At 39.1% G+C, this 17,368-nt stretch overlaps 2 protein-coding genes across 2 annotated transcripts; both read left to right on the top strand.

The window, feature by feature from the left end:
• Positions 1-2,353: 2,353 nt before the first annotated feature.
• Positions 2,354-2,938, top strand: LOC133863291 (uncharacterized). The gene is made up of 3 exons (XM_062299242.1): positions 2,354-2,563; positions 2,696-2,864; positions 2,911-2,938. The coding sequence occupies exons 1-3, from the start codon at positions 2,407-2,409 to the stop codon at positions 2,936-2,938; spliced, it is 354 nt and encodes a 117-aa protein (XP_062155226.1). The 5' UTR covers positions 2,354-2,406.
• Positions 2,939-13,112: 10,174 nt separating this feature from the next.
• Positions 13,113-14,658, top strand: LOC133863472 (protein LURP-one-related 5-like). The gene is made up of 2 exons (XM_062299409.1): positions 13,113-13,567; positions 14,025-14,658. Exons 1-2 carry the CDS (start codon positions 13,343-13,345, stop codon positions 14,448-14,450), a joined length of 651 nt encoding a protein of 216 aa, XP_062155393.1. The 5' UTR covers positions 13,113-13,342; the 3' UTR covers positions 14,451-14,658.
• The last annotated feature ends 2,710 nt before the right edge of the window (positions 14,659-17,368 follow it).

Here is a 17,368-nt window from a genome sequence, read left to right as displayed (position 1 = left end):
GAACAGGTATTTCCTCTTGGGTTTTTTACTAGCATGGTCCACTTGGTCGTGCATCTTGTGCGCGAGTGTAGACTCGGCGGACCCGTGCAATATAGGTGGATGTACCCGGCAGAGAGGTAAAATACAGCAGAACATATATAAAAATATAAATATATATATATATAAATATATATATATATATATATATATATATATATATATATATATATATATATATATATATATATATATATATATATATATTTATTAATTTTTTTTTTCATGTAACTCGTGGCATTAAACGGGGACAAGCCCTTAATGTTTGTGTGTGCACCAGGAGTCTTAGGGGTTTCAAGTCGAATGTGCACAACAAAGCGGCTCCTGAGGGGTGCATTGCGGAAGGTTACATAGCGACCGAGCTAGTAACGTTCTGTTCGAGATATCTAGAAAATGCACCAACCTTCCACAACAGACCTTTGAGAAACCCTGATGGTTCCAAGGGGGCGGGAACGCGAGTTAGTTTGAACCGGTTGACGATGCATCAGATCCATCGTTATATTGTGTTCAACTCTGAAGAGTTTCTCAATTTGCGGATGTAAGTAGTGTTTACATATTGAACCGGATTCAAATGATATAATTGATAATAACTAGTTTTTTAATTATATCCGATGAATGTAGGATGCACAAAGACGCTATTAGGCGATCATGCGTTAGGGGTTGCATCACAGACGCTCTAATTGAAGCCCAACATCACGAGCAGTTCTGCGAGTGGTACCGCGCATATGTAAGGAAATAGTGGTATTTTCGTATATAATATTTACCTATTTTCAGTGTCAATTTAAGATAGGATTCGACAATATGCCGCTATTAACCGATGTATTCTTCTAATATATGAAATGATAACATAGGTTGATGGCCTTGACGATCAAGGTAGGGAGGAATTGGGGATGAAATTGGTTATGCGCAGTAGAGGGTTGAAGGAGACAGCAGTGAAGTATAACAGGTACGTGGTAAACGGGAAACTGTTCCGCACGCTAGCCCATGATGTGGGAAGGAGGACTCAGAACAGCGGCGTATGTGTGCCAACCGTTGAATGCGAAACCTACTACGGGCAGTTAACCGATGTGGTTGAGGTCGAGTACTACGATAGGACTACGTACGTCCTATTTAAGTGCAATTGGGCGGACCCCACGATGGACAGAGGATTTAGAGTCGACCAGTATGGTCTAGCGTTTGTCAACTTCACTCACCTCGTCCACAGGGGAGAACTGCTTACTGACGAGCCTTACGTGCTTACATCTCAGGTAGACCAAGTGTTTTATGTCGAGGATGAAAGGAACCCAAACTGGTTTTGTACCGTGAGGACTAAACCGCGCAACGTGTACGATGTTGGTCAGGGGGAAGGGAGTAGTGATGCAGATAATGCATATCACGAGTGTGTACCGATCATATTACCCACTGATGACCTGCATGATATAAATGATGAATTCGATCATGACAGGTCCGACATTGATCCGATTGAAGCTCCTGTTATAGAATGATTGCTATATTTATTATTGGTACAATTTGCTTAAACTCAAAGTACTTTTGTTAGTTTGCATAGAGCTCATTCTATATTATGCATATTCTTTTTTAATATTAAAATTAAAACGAATTTCAAATAATTTGTCTCACATTTGTTCGCAGGTTTCGATGGACCAGAGACCCCCTACTTGCGCACATCGTGCACCACGCCTACCCGTGCCTTGCACGACTACATCCACACCGGCGATGTCAGCGGCACTACATACCACACCGTGGGCACACCACCCGGACGCCGTTTACAGACCATTGCCCCCGGGTACGGCGGGGATGAGCAGGTCAGATCCCGGGCAGACGAGCACAGCTGGATATTCTCCTTCTCTATACCCGCCTACGTCCACACCGGCGATGTCAGCGGCACTACATACTACACCGTGGCCACACCACCCGGACGCCGTTTATAGACCATTGCCCTTGGGTACGGCGGGGATGAGCAGGTCAGATCCCGACCAGACGAGCTCAGATGGATATTCTCCTTCTCCTTCTCCATACACGACGTTATCGCAGTTGGGGCTGACCTCACCGGGTCATATTGATCGATGGTGGGCGCGAGAGTGTCATGATCTGAGCAGATTTCCGTTGTACTATCCACACCCTCTTACACCACCTATGCCAGTCAACCCTGATAGTGAGACTCAGGATGACAGATTCCCCCTGCCACAGCGGGGGGGGATGCCTATGCCGGGTATGCGGTCGGGACAGCTGTCGGCACTGGCGGGGGGCCAGGGCCCGGCACCTGGGGAGAGCCAGATGCATGCTTATGGACAGAGCCAGTTGCCGCTTCATGGGGAGAGTCAGGACCCAGATGTGGGGGAGAGCCAGCTGCCCCGCGAGGGGAACCCTGTGATGTTGGGTCTTGATCAGTTAGCCCATGATGTCCCCCAGGATATGGCTTCGGATGACGATCATGATGATGAGCATCACCCAGAAGATGAGGTAGGCGAGGAGCATGCTGGTGACCCAGCGACCGAGCACATAGCGTTCGACCATATTCGGCTGATGGGTAAGTACATTTTTATACATCATTATATCTTAATTTAGCAAGTTCGTATAATATTTAAATTGAATTCTTAATTTATTAATATAATTAAGTTATTTAGTGTTAATATATTAACGTTTATTATTTATTGACTAGGGTATAACCCAGACGGGAGCATCTATTTTGAGGTAATTAAGGACCCAGAGAGAAATTGGGTGCTCCCGAGGGGTAAGAAAGTTGTGTTGCAGTACAATGCTGCAACACAACCCGTGGGACGAGCATGCAATCGTTATAGACGGGCTGCGGGTAAGATGTTGCGGAGCGGGTCCCACATTCACTTGCGGGACAAATGGGCAAAGGTAGATAAACAGATTAAGCAGGCGATGTGGGATGCCATAATGGTATGTGTATGAAACTAATATATGTATTTTGTGAAATTAAAGTTAAGATGATTTTTTTATTGAACTGCTAAAATTAATTATTAGATTGAATGTGCAGCAAGAATTTTATGTACCCGTATCCGTCGACCAGCGCCTGGCACAGAATGAATTCTGGGGTGATATGGGCCGTAAGCACCGTTCGTGGAAGTCGAAGTTGAGGACCCAGCTAAATATTCGAGACGGTGACACGCCATTGACAATACGTGCGAGAATGCCAGATACCTTTTTTGATAAGTATGACCGAACGGATGTGGAGGACGTACTGCACGAGTGGTGCACAAAAATAAATGTGGTATGTAGGTCTTTCAATGTATTACTAAAATGTTGTGTTTTTTTAATAAACAGTTCATTCAATCATAGCACATAAGTAATTAAGTGTATCAATTCTTACATTTTTTTGCGAATGTTCAATGTAAAGGAGAGGTCTGAACGAATGAAGCGGTTGCGGGAGCAGAATGACATCCCCCATAGTCTGGGGTCCAAAAGTTATGCCAGATTTAATCACGATGAGGTATGGAACAATATGTAAAAACCCTAATTCTTATTTGTACATAATTGTTCTTTCTTAACATTAAATGAATATCCAATGTTTGTTATATATTTATACTGTATGGCGACAGGCATCTATATCTGGCACGCCCCCCACTCGCGCCGAGTCGTTTGTGAAGACGCACACAAGGAAAGACGGCACTTACCTGAACGAGCGGACACAGGACCTATGTGTATGCTACTGTTAAATGTTACCGATTATTATTAGTTATGCGTGTGATAAAGTATTTATTAATTACCAGTGTTTTGTATGTTGACGACGTACAGGAGCGGATGACACAGAGTTTGTCCACTGATCCTGCTGCCTCGGACCCAGTCTCATCAGATACGGTGCTTTGGGCACCTGGCGACGCGTACGAGCAAGCGGTTGGGCGACCCGAGTATGCGGGTAGGGTTCGGCAGGTTGGGCCGAACGTTACTCCTGTTCGCGGGACTTGTTTCTAGTATAGGGACCGCACACGGGGGGGACCGGCCGAGGGCACGTCTCAGGATTGGGCTGCTCATAAAATTGCGGAGTTGGAGGGCATAGTGCAGGCCGAGAGAGAGCGGGTTGACAGCATGGAGCAGCGCATACGACAGTTTGATGCTATGGAGCAGCGCATGCGACATTTTGATGCTATGGAGCAGCGCATGCGACATTTTGAGGCCTTCATGTCCTCTACAGGATTATTGTTCGTATGCCCTGGTGCTCAACAGTCTTCACCTGCACACGTAGGTAGTACGTCATCTGTTAGTAGTGCGCCTGCAGGTATGGTTCATATTATGTATACATTTAGGTTTATTTTTAATTTGTTCTCATTACTTGTTTAAATTTGCATATAATATTATGTAGGTTAATTATTTTTATTACTTGCAGGTAATGCGACAACAGTTGGTCCGTTGTCGCCTTCTGGACAATTGTTGAGCCAACAATCCCCTCTCGGGACTCCATCGCCTGTTACACCATCTCTTGCGGGACAATCGACAGTTGGCGAGGTCACGCCCGGGACTGCACCTCATGATCCGCAGCGATGTCCTCCAGATTTGTAGATATTTTGTATATTTTTTTTTTTGTTAGTCACGAATAACTTTATTAAATCAAGATTTAAAAATTTGTTAATATTGTTGTGTAAGTAGTTATTGTTAGTAATGAATATATTTATTAGTACATGGTATTCGAATTTTTAAATATTGTTGTTTTGATTAATTTGTGCAATTTGATTTTGTGATATTTTTGGATGAAATAAATTTGGAGAATTTTAGTAAAAAAAAAATATATATAAAATAATATATAAAAAGAATATATAAAATATATATATATATTTTATACTGCGGCCAGTTGGCCGCGTGTACATTAATACACGTGGCCAACTGTGCAGTTAGTGCCACAATGATCCGCCACGTGTATTTACGTTGCCACTTGCACGTGGCAAACAGTTCGCCACGTGTACAGTGACTGTACACGTGGCGAACTGCAAGTGGCAAAAAACCATGTTTTTTGTAGTGTTGTGGAACGCTCCAACCCATGCCATCTCCCACCACATGCACTGTTTGTGCTTCAAAGCATTGTAAAAGCATTGCAGACAAAACAATCACAACAATGATGATGAACTTGTCCATTCTCTCAATTGTAGTAATTGTATGCCTCTGCGTGTTGTATTGTATATATGCCTTTGATGACAATGTGAAGGTTTCCACACAGAATATATATAGAATGATCAGGCAAAAATGATGAGCAACAGCTCCTCTAGAACCAATTAATTAGACGCGTCGTCCTTGACGGTGAACCGAAGGCGCGACCAGGCGCCGTTTAGATGCTACGACGAAGCGTGGGTGCCGGTCCATTTTGTACAATGGAGGTGGACTTTCTACTTTTCAATATGGCTTGACTTTCCCTTTATTAATGGACTTGGCCTATGAAAATAACTATAATTGGCCAATATTCAGTAATATATATTCCTGTGAATATGGATTAGTTGAAATCATAATCATTTAGTTAATTAGTTAATACGAAGCTGGTTAGAGAGGGATATAATTGCACTCATTTACTATTTTTAGATTAACCACTACAATTATTATTAATATTTTTTTTTCCCTTCATTTCTCTTTAAATTTCCCTTTCTCTGTACTTTTCCATGCTTCTTGGGTTAAAGTTTATACCAAATTAACACACACCAAGAAGCTACGAGGAAGTATTATATCTTCCAATTAATTGACTTTGAGCACATGATTAGTTGTGACTTGATTTACGTGTTTGTACGCAACGAGTAAACAGATATTAATTACAAAACAAGACTTGGAAAAACATGAGCCAAGAAAAAAAAAAAAAAAAAACACTTGGAAAACATGATCAGCCCTTGAAATTTGGGGCCTTTTGAACTTTTCTCAATTCTCACCCTCCAATATTGGAATGATCATGATTTAAATTTCCAACAGCGACAGCGTCCAGAGTTCCAGCAATTGGAAGCTTTCCACATCATTTCGTCTTCTATCTTGTTGCATGTAATTAAATTAGCCCAATTGCGAAGGAGTGTAATTCAGACATTCTAAGAACTTTCTTTTCTTATTGTCCCTATGCAATAGCAAGGGAATTGGGTAAAGGGGAAAATTGATACTAGTGCTAATTATGAGAAATGGTTTATAAGAAAGACCTCCAAAGATAACTCATCCATGCATGCAATTACAGAACCATTAGAAGAGGACCCGTGGTACGGTGCTTGTAAACTCATCCATCTTTCGCTCCTTGGCCAATGTGGGACAACCTGCTTATAAATCATTATCATCTATTCAGCTTTAGTGCCATTTCACCTCTTACGTAGAATATATATATATATATGTATACAAATAACTCTATTTTTCTGAAAAAAAATACTTTACCCTATGCATTACCACCACATTTTTATTTACATGTCCAAACTTTAAAAAGTGACGTCTGAGACCTTATACTACCACCGCGTGTTAAATTAGACACTTTACGTACGTTTTTCAACCCAAAATACTCATAAAGTTACTAAAAAATCCATTTGAAAAAAATTAAACCAAAAGGGAAAAAACAGAAAATTGCAGTGTTTCTTTTCATATTAGCCCCCTTAATTAAAATGGAGGAAAATATACTTTAGCTCTTGAATTACCACCACATTTTTATTTACGCATGCAAACTTTAAAAAGTGACATTGAGCCCCCCATTCTCCTATTGCGTGTCAATTTAGACAGTTTTGTATTTTGCTCCCCAAAAAACCCATAAAAGTTATTAGGTAAATACCTTTTTGTCCCCTTGAGTTTTAACAACTTTATTTTTTCCCACATCGGTCTCACTTTCGATCATAGGTAGTGCCTCGTCTATGGGCATATCCAAATAGTACATCGGTCGATTTGCCGTTAAGAAAACTAACAGATTTACACGTCAAACCATTCCAAATTTGACATGTGTCAACATATACTTCATTAAAAAAATAAAATATAAAAAATAAATTGTAAAACCAAGAAAAAAAAATTAATGGGTGGTTCGGCCACCCCCAAATGGATAAATGGGGGTGGCCGAAACCACGGTGCCTTGTGCCTTGTGCTTGTTTAGTTTATGTTTAGTGTGTGTGTTTGTGGGATTGTTGTTAGAGATTCCTATAGTGATTTTTGATGGGTTGATGATGATTTTAGGATTAGAAAGTTGGAATCTTTGGGGATACTTGGACTATTTCGTTTACCTTGCTTTGTATCTTATTGTTTGAGATGGTAACTTGTAGGTTCTTGTGTTTTGGAGTTTGTTTTTAAAGAGGCGTTGTGTTTTAGTAAAGGTTGGATTTTTGGAGAGAAATGTTTGAATTTTGGTGGTAGGTTCTTGTTTTGAGGTATGGTTTGTGCTTAGAAAGGTATTTAAGAAATATGTTGGGGCCTTGGATCATGTTAGGCAGGTTAAAGGTAGGACCTTTTTAGGTTTTTAGAGTTTATGCTTAGGGATTGGTCGAACATCCTGAGCAACGATCGATCGTTGCTAATGATTGAACGTTGCCAAGAATGATCAAACGTTCTGAACAATCAAACCTTCCCCAACAACGATCGATCTGTCAGTTGGCCATAATGTATAAAAGTCCAATTTTAGGGTTTTGACAGTGTTTTATCCTAGAAGTATGACTAACCTTTCGTAGGAGACGGTATTGAAGGATTTGAGGATACCAATATATAGGACCTTTGTGACCGAGGTGAGTGAAACTCATGTGAAAACTTTTATCAAAGCTTTATAGCATGTCTATTTTTATTATTAATCGTGCATGTTTTATACTCACATGAACTATCTTGTATAACGACGTGAACTCCACTTTTGTGTAAACGAGTATTTGAAAAAGGAATGATGCATCATGTGAGTTTTATAAGTCTATGCATGTAAAATGAAATAATTAATTGCATTTGACATGGCTACCATTATATAAGCTTGATCTTATTGTCAATTTGTCTAGAGACAGTAGATCTAGGGTTCCTTGAATCCATTAGCAAGAGCGACCACTGCGACACTCGACGGATGGCGGTCACAACCTACGGCATTACTAGTGGTGTAGGCAGGGCCGGGCGCGATACATTTGAGGCCTAAGATGAGAAGTTTAAATGATGCTTTTTATTTAAAATTAAATATTATTTAATTTAATATTACAATTTTATTTAAAATTCATTCTTCTCGCTTTTCGGGATGCAAAATTACTTATAAAATCTTATATTCAACTTTTCCTAACATTTCATTTTCAATTGATAATATGGTTAATCCATTTAATCTTTCTTGTGATATTGTTGACCTGAGGTAGGATTTTATCAATTTTAATTTTGAAAAACTTCTTTTTACAGAAGCAACTGTAACAGGTATTGTCAATAAAATTCTATAAGCGATACTTGAATTAAGAAAAGAATCAAGTCTTTTTATATAATTTAATGTATCAATTGGAGTACTTTCTTCTATTTGTAAAATTTCTTTCAAAATTTTTAGTTCTAAAAAATAAATATAAGCCATCAATATTATAATAGATATCATGTGTTAGAAAACCTTCAAGATTAAGACTTTTTTTTCTATCATCGTCTAGTGATTTTAATTTCTTAAATCTGAAATTGTTCAAACCTACTTTGAATTGAAGAAATGGCTTGATCTACTATATATAAGAAGTAAGATTACTTCTAAAAGATTCTTCAACAGATTGTGTTGTCTCTTCATTGGCAATATCATCAAACCGTTTCTTTCTATGAATTATGCATTTTTAATGAATTACATTTTTCTTTTAAAGTAAGAAAGAAGACATTTTAATTGATCTATATCAACATCAATATGCATGTCTTCTGATTATAAATTTTTACTGATAGTATTAACGAAAAATAATATATCATACCAAATAGTCATGCTTAAAAAGAATTCCAAACTTTCAATCTCATAGGCTGCTTAAGAATTAGCTTCATTTTTGTTTTAGGATCTTCACTTGTTTTTTCTAATTGCAACAAAGCATCTCTAATCTGCGTAGTTTGAAACTTTGTTGCTTTAACATGTTTAATCCGACTTTCCCAACGTGCTTGTGAGAGAGGCTCAAGAGTTAAATCCGACACATTATCTTGTAAAATTTTTCATCATTTTGTAGTTGAAGAAAACAAAGAATATATACGTTGTACAACTTCAAAAATATTTATAGCTTTAGGACAAGAATTGGCCATTTGCTTATTACAAGGTTAAGACTATGACAACTATATGGTGTGTAAAATGCTTTAGGATTAATATCAAGAAGTCTTTTGATGAGAAGATACGAAGGAGTCCTCCCCCTAGGTTCTCTCTCTGTGGAACCCCACGAGGTCAGTGTTTTAGTCTCTTACCGATTAACCCGGCTGAGAATTTTAGTCTATTTGATTTCCCTTGCTTGGCTGAACCATCATTTGAACTTCGATGCATTCATGATGGTGGACTCTATTGAAACACTATGCGGAAAGATGACTCTAACGGAAGGGGAGAAGGTGGGCATCACCATCTCCGAAGATGAAACTGCTGATTTGCGTTTGAAGAGTGGGAGATATCTCATTGGGTGCCTAATGTCCGATCGACGAATCCCAAAAGAAGCATTTTGGACGTAGATGTCCCAGCTATGGAAGATTTTGGATTGTGTGGCCTTCAAAGAAATTCACGACAACTTGTGGCTTATTGAATTCTCAAATGAGAATGACAAAAACAGGGACAAGGAAGGACTTTTGTGGCTATTCGATCGAACCGTCTTTGTTCTAAAGGAGGTGGAGGATAGTATTCCCCCAACACAGATGGATTTTACCCAATCTCTATTTTGGGTACAAGTTCATAATATGCCCGTCATCTGCATGAACTGTGAGGTGGGGCATAGGATTAGGGCAACTATGGGGATGGTGGATGAGGTAGACGTCACCAGAGATGGGGTTGGATGGGGACGCTGCTTGCAGCTTTGGGTCAACATTGATCTGACAAAACCATTGGACAGGGGCCGAGCCCTTCACCTGAACGGGAAATCCATTTGGGTGACATTCAAGTATGAAAAATTGCCGCAATTTTGTTATGCATGCGGTCGGATTTATCATGCGAGTACCAGTTGCAAGGGCAGCAAAGGGTTCTGGCTTAATGAGGAGGTACCAGCAAAACAATGAAGAGTTTGGTTACGGACTGATGATCTCCGGTACTGGAAGGGTGGACCACCAACATCAAGTTTGGTACAAGCAGAATCCTCACAAGACAAAGATGCTAAAACAAATTCTGGCCAGAGCATAGGGGTCGGCCGGAACGTCCACTTGACTGGCGATACAACAAGGAAATCCTCAATCCTACAATCACGGACCCTCCCAAATCAATTACAAAGGCTAGTAAGGAAAGTATTTATGGCAAGCAAGATTCTGGGAGCATGGAAGGGAAACTGACGCCCGTTACAACCTTGGAGGAGTTATTAAGGAAGCCGTTAGGAGAGCCAACAGAATCATATCTGCCAAATTCTATGGATTTCAGTGTATACGGTAATTATTCCGCTGTTGAAAACAAGGAGATATCCCAAAAAAAGTCAGAATGCGAGGTGGCAGCCGATACTAGGTCTTTAGCGCTCCAGATTTTAAGACATAAAATATAACGACTTAAAATAGAAATTTAAGACCTAATAATAAGACAAAAGAATATATGAATATTTATAAGAATAAATATTCATTAATATTTGATATGAATATTTATAGGATTGAATAATCATTTATATTTTAGGCACATTTATAGTTCTAACTGATTAAATAAACCAACTGGACCATAAAATTATAGGAGATCAGAAATAGGATAACACGCGAGGGCGATCGATCGACACAGCGCTTGATTGCCAATTCCTGCTGATCGATCGCCATAGTTCTGCATAAACAAAATTAGGCAAGTTAGTTTCCTTAAGTTAGAAATTAGGAAAAATTACGGTTTAGCCCCCCAAATTACCACTCATTTTGCGTTTAGTCCCACAAACTGCCAACACTCCAACTCCGGCCCCCAAAACTACCAAAACCTTTGAAAAATGCCCCATTTGGCGAAATATCCCGTATTACCGCTGCCATGTATCATTTTTTAATTAAAAAATATTTTTTTTAAAAAAAAAAAAACTAAAAACTAAAAAAAAAAAAAAAAAAGTAAACTAAAAAAAACTTATTTATTTATTTTTTTCAAAAAAACAAAAAGGAAAATCTGGTGGCTCGCGGCCATCCCAGCGATTGGGGGGTGGCTCGCAAGCCACCCCTAGGGCTCGGGGGGTGGCACGCGGCCACCCCCAGGGGCTGGGTGTGGCCGCGCGGCTACCCCCAGTGGCCGGGTGTGGCCGCGCGCCACCCACCGAGCCCTAGGGGTGGCTTTTTGGGCCACTCCAAATGGATTTCGGGATAGCCCGAAAGCCACCCCTAGAGCTCGGGGGGTGGCGGCCACCCTTGGGGCCGGGGGTGGACGGGAGTGGTCGCGCGCCACCCACCGAGCCCTAGGGATGGCTTTTCGGGCCACCCCAAATGGATTTCGGGGTGGCCCGAAAGCCACCCCTAGGGCTGGGAGGGTGGCGCGTAGCCACCCCTGGGGTCGGGGATTGCCGTGCGCCACCCCCTGAGCCCTAGGGGTGGCTTACGAGCCACCCTGAAATCCATTTGGGGTGGCCTGAAAGCCACCCCTAAGGCTCGAGGGGTGGCGCTCAACCACCCCCAGGGGCCAGGGTGGCCTGCGAGCCACCCCCCTCCCCAAGGGGGTGGCTCGGCAGCCACCCGCAAATCCCATATTTTCTATTTTTTTTAAAAAAAAAATAAAAAATAAAAAATTAGTTTTTTTAGTTTTTAATTTTTGTTTTTTAATTGAAAAATTACACGTGGCAGGGGTAATATGGAGAATACATTTTTTTCACCATCTTCATTTTTTCAACACCTTCTCCACTAGAAAACCTCCTCTTCTCTCTAACCACAGAGAAATTGACATCGTGTACTCCATTAAAAATATCAACTATTAAATTCTGACTATGAAATAAATATTATCTATTTCATTTGAAATCTTTAGATGTGTTTGATAATTATTTTTATTTTTATTTTTATTTTTTATTTTTTTTTGGGTTAAATACCTCTTTGTCCTCTTATATATATATATTCGTATATGGTACCTGTGCTATGTGAAAAGACGGAAATGGTACCTCTGTCAATTTTTCCGTCTAAAACTGACGGATTTCCACCTTAGTGACACGTGACACCATTGAAAATTGCGACACGTGACTACACAATTTTTTTTTAATATTTCGCCCCCTTTTTTTAAAAAAAAATAAATAAATAAAAAAATATTAGGGGTGGCTTTGGGCCACATGCCCCCCCCCATTTGGCCTGGGGGTGGTTGGGCCACCCCCAGACCGGTCGGTCCGCTCTGAGCCAAAGTGAAAAAAAAAAAAAAAAAAAAAGGGTTTTAGACCATGGGGGTGGCCAAACCACCCCCTTGGGCCACGAGGAGACAGGGGTGGTTCGCCAAATGGGGAGGCCCAAAAAGAGTGGCTCAGCCACCCTTAATTTTTTTATTTATTTTTTATTTTTAAAAATGCTTAAAATTTTTTTAAAAATGGTGTAGCTATGTGTCGCAATTTCAATGGTGCCACGTGTCACTGACGTGGAAATCCGTCAGTTTTGGACGGAAAAATTGACAAATGTACAATTTTCGTCTTTTCGCATAGCACAAATACCACGTATAAAAAAAATGAAAACTGAGGGGGCATCAAATAAAGTTTTTAAACCATAGGAGTGTATAAGATATTTAAGCCAATTTTTTTTTTTTTTTTTTTGGTGTTTCGATTGAAAAAATGTTTGTATACGAGGTAAAGGTAATATGATTTTATTATTCAATGTTATACTAGAAAAATTGTTCCTGTATATTTTGACTCTTTTTTTATTTTTTTTTTATTTTTTGGTATTAGTAAAAAAAAGGAAAGGAAAAGAGAGCTTGTCTCTTCAGAGATGCTCTGAAATGCAAAACCAACCAAGGAGCGATTAGTGCATAATAATTATGTAATTGTTATGCATCATTTTAAAAATACGGATGGGTCTCACGTGAAACCATACGATGGAATCTATCAAATGGAACCAACCTATGATTCTAAGAAGAATCAATTTTCAAACCAAAAATCCCACGTGTCAAACCATGAGCTCCGGGTTCTCACCGTACGCGTCCCCTCTCCCTTGTATCTCCACTCTATCTTCCTCCCAACGTTTAGATTTCTTCAACGCTCCAATAATATTATTCAACAACCTCAAAGGCCCGAAACAAACAGACCCGAAACCATTGTTGTGCAATAATCAAAGTCTTCGGAAATTTTAAGGAAGCCGACTAGAGATGAAAGAAGGCTTCGTTGTGGAAGCTGGGTTCGTATTCCAAGAGGAGACTCATCTCACCGTCCTAAAGACCTCTCTGTTCTTTGCCAATGATGGGTTCTCCGTGTATGATTGCAAGGGCGACCTGGTCTTCCGAGTCGACTCGTACGGTCCGGAGACCCATGACAAGGGTGAAATCGTTCTCATGGACCCTCACGGAAGGTGCCTCCTCACTGTCCGGCGAAAGGTAATGTAGGCTTTTTCGTTATGACCACGATTCGACTCAGTGAGTCAAGTTAGGGCCTATTTTTCATTAAAAAAAAAGAACGTATAGAAATTGCGAAATGGTTGAATCGTATTCATTACAAGTTTGTGAGTTTTTGAATCGTGCATGAAATGAACCTAAATGGGTCGCCTTTGTTTTTCTTGTTTTCTAATGGATTACCGATTTGATTTTAGTTTAGTGAAAGTGTTAATCGTGACTCAGGAGTGCCGAGTCAACTCGGGGAGTAGTTTAAACAATTATGGAAACTAAATTTGCCAATGCCAACTAAAACTGTCGTGAAAATCTCGTTTTTTTTTTTTTTTTTTTTTTTTAATGGGTATTAATTTACTTCCCTTTGTATTGTTCTTGACTCGTTGATTTGAACGATTCCGGTAGACTGTGCGAGTTAACTCAAATACTTTTTGTTTGTGAAACACAGCGGCCGAGTCTGCATCACCGGTGGGAGGGGTTTATAGGGGAGAGAATCGACGGGCAGAAAGCGACCTTCAGCGTGCGGAGATCCTCGATGATCGGACGGTCGAACGTGAACGTGGAGGTATTTAGCGACCCAGGGGAGGAGTACCAGATCGAGGGCAACTTTGCACAACGCTGTTGCACGATCTTGGATGCGGCGAAGGAAACAGTGGCTGAGATCCGACGCAAAGTAGATGCTTCCACCCAAGTGGTGCTTGGGAAGGACGCTTTCTCTCTTTGCGTTAAGCCTGGCTTCGATGGGGCTTTTGCCATGGGATTGGTGCTCGTTCTTGATCAGATCACCGGTGATGGTGATCATGGCGATGGCGATGGCGACGGTGATGATAGTGTTACTGGGGGAGTTCAGGTGGAGCCCCTCACAGATGATTAGTGGGATATTATTTCTGTTTCTGGCTTTGCTTAATTAATATAGCTAATCTACGGACGGTAATCTTGATCTTTGTTGTATTTAACTTCCGATCCATTTTCGCTAATTTAAAAAGGGATTAGCTTGGGCTCTTCCCAGCGACTGCTTTGATTTGGTGGATAATGGAAAATCATAAAGGAATAATGAAAATTTTAGTGTTCAAGTTCTTTCATTTGAATTAAATAAATTTAGGGATGAAATTCTTAGCACCATTTGATCATGGTGATTACCCATATTAATTTCTTCTTCCTCTACTCTACATAATTCTTTGGTCATCCTGAAAATCATGCATAGTTTAAGTGCAGATATGATACTAGTTTTTAAGTTATATACTTCTGTCATATAACTTGAAAATGTTACAGGAAAAATCATCATTTAAAGTACTTGTAAAAATAAATAAATTAAAGCTGATTTTTATTGGATTATATAAAAGTAAAATGCATATAAAAGGATTTTAAAGAATAAGAAAGAGACACAAAAGATTTACTTGATTCGGCCTATGACCTACATCCACGGATTAAAGTCTTTAAGGTACATTTTGCTGTTATTCACTTGATATTTTTTACAATATAAAATATTATATTTATAGGAGAATTGGAATCAAATCTGATTATAAGATATTATAATCAATTATAATCAAATCTCTTAAATCAAATCCCATAATATACTCTTAACGTTTTCTCTCAAAACTCAAGATGGAAGATTCTGAAAGTTTGAATTTGAAAAAGTTTGATTTGATTTGATTTTTTTATTTTTTTTTCTTTGGAGATGGCAGTCGGTAGGCAGAGGTAGAGGCCATAAAATTGGTGTTGGTGGCGGCCGATGACAATGACTGGAGGCGATTAGCGACGGTGATTAGAGATGGGCATTTAATAATAATAGGTCAAAAGAAAGCCAACTATGTGCCAAAATTAGAGCCAACAAATGGCAGAAAATGAGACTAACTATGAGCTTTAAATGGACCTTGGCCTTCAAACTAAGGGTATACAAGAGGACGGTTATTAATCTCTTAATAACCGATAACTGCTAATAATCGCTAACCGCTTAACCGTTCTTTTAAGTAGTTGGACAAAATGCTAAACCATATATGGCAGTGCGGTTAGGAATTTTAGGAGAAAGCGAAGACGGTTAATAACTGCTAATTGCTTGCCCTTATATATTAAATATATATAAAAATAATAATACTATTCCAAAACGAATACCATTTAAAATAGACCTTAAATCGTCTAAAAACCATTTAAAATTGACCTTAAAAAGAGGTCCAAGGTAGGCGCAAAACATCAAAATATGCTTAAAAGGCTCATTTCTAAAAGTTGGTTATGCGGGTACGGTTTCGGGTTTCAATTATCATTAATCAAAATTTACTTCAAAATTGCTAACCACTTAAGACGGTGCGGTCACTGTTACTAAAATTTGATAATTGCCTAAAGCGGTTGTGATTATAGACAATAACCGCTAATCGTAATTGCTTGTGCACCCAAATTTCAAATCATACCACGAAAGCCATAAATTGGGCCAACAAAGATCCAAAATGAGAGCCAACAAATGGTTAAAATGCCAACTATTGGCGTGGGTATTCAAACCATACAACAAAGGCTAGAAATTGGGCCTCAAATTGGCCAAAAACCTACTCCTCACAAACATAGCCTAGGGCATACGCATGACCGGGAGGCGGTGCAAAGATTGATTTGCGAGGCACGGTGAATGGAAGATGCGGCAGTGTGGGCTGATGGCGGAGGTCGAAGGAGACAACGACGCATCGAAGATGGTGGTAGCATGATGAGGCATTGATCCGAGGATCAAAACAGATCGTGGCGGCATGTGGAGTTCACATTGGTCGAAGATGTAACACTCCCAAAATTGAAGTCACAGACCACTCTATAGAGTCTAATACTATACGTAAACTTTAATCATGCAACAAATCCTAAATATTCCTTTTTACCTGAATCGATTTTTTGGTCCTCAATGATCGATCGATCAGTCCTCTATGATATATAGAAACAAGAACCTAAGTCTAGCTACTCAACTCTTGATTCCAAATAATAAACTAACCCTTAAATCATTCCAAAGATCCTAAAACATAACATCTAGCATACATGCATGTTTGAATAATGCGAAATAAATCATAAAACCGATTTGTACTTTTTAACACGTTAAAAAATGGTAGCTAGATCTAAATTTTCAAAACAACGACCTTTCAAATCTATGTAAAGAAATCCACTTACTATATCAAAAGTGTTTAGATGCTGGTTTAAGCTAAAAAAAAAAATGAGATACATAACGTTAAACCTGTGAGAAAACCATTTCTTCCCAAAGATGTCTATATCTACCTATATTTATAAAACTGGTTAAACTTAACTTAGTTATGGAGTAAACATTAATTGTAAGGACGTATAAAACAAAATATCGAAGTTTAGATTAGGAGGGTTACCTTGAATAGGAAACTTTCAAAGCTTGAGAATGGACTCCTCCAATTAAGTATGAACTCCCTCAACATATTAGAGCCGTAAAGACTATATTTTGCTCTTATTTATTTAATGTTTATTATAAGATAAATGTTATTTTGTATTCTCTTGTGATTCTTTGTTGATGTAGAATTGTCAATTCACCATTAGAGTTTTTTTTTTTTTTTAATTAAGATTGGTCTAAAGGTAAATTGATAATGTCACATCAACATAAAAGGATAGGAGAAGAATCGGAAAAGTGTGTATAGCACATACAAAATACTTTTGTTTATAAAAGAATTTGGATAGATACAAGTATCAAATGATTAGTTTCACCTTGCAAATAAGATTACTTTCTTACAAAGAAAAAAGTGTAAGTTATGAGAGTTTTCATGATTGTACTTTTGTAGAATAATAGTGTGTAATAACATTTATTAA

Source organism: Alnus glutinosa, chromosome 3, assembly GCF_958979055.1.
Source record: "Alnus glutinosa chromosome 3, dhAlnGlut1.1, whole genome shotgun sequence".
Taxonomy (NCBI): Eukaryota; Viridiplantae; Streptophyta; class Magnoliopsida; order Fagales; family Betulaceae; genus Alnus; species Alnus glutinosa.
Note: the sequence above shows the minus strand (reverse complement) of the source record. Positions and strands in the feature narration are given on the sequence as shown.

Coding starts and splice junctions, on each gene's coding strand:
- LOC133863291 (XM_062299242.1), top strand. CDS start 2,407: ATGTTGGGTCTTGATCAGTTAGCCCATGATGTCCCCCAGGATATGGCT. Junction 2,564..2,695: donor CGACCATATTCGGCTGATGG/GTAAGTACATTT, acceptor TTTATTGACTAG/GGTATAACCCAGACGGGAGC. Junction 2,865..2,910: donor GGTAAGATGTTGCGGAGCGG/GTCCCACATTCA, acceptor GTAGATAAACAG/ATTAAGCAGGCGATGTGGGA.
- LOC133863472 (XM_062299409.1), top strand. CDS start 13,343: ATGAAAGAAGGCTTCGTTGTGGAAGCTGGGTTCGTATTCCAAGAGGAG. Junction 13,568..14,024: donor TCCTCACTGTCCGGCGAAAG/GTAATGTAGGCT, acceptor TGTGAAACACAG/CGGCCGAGTCTGCATCACCG.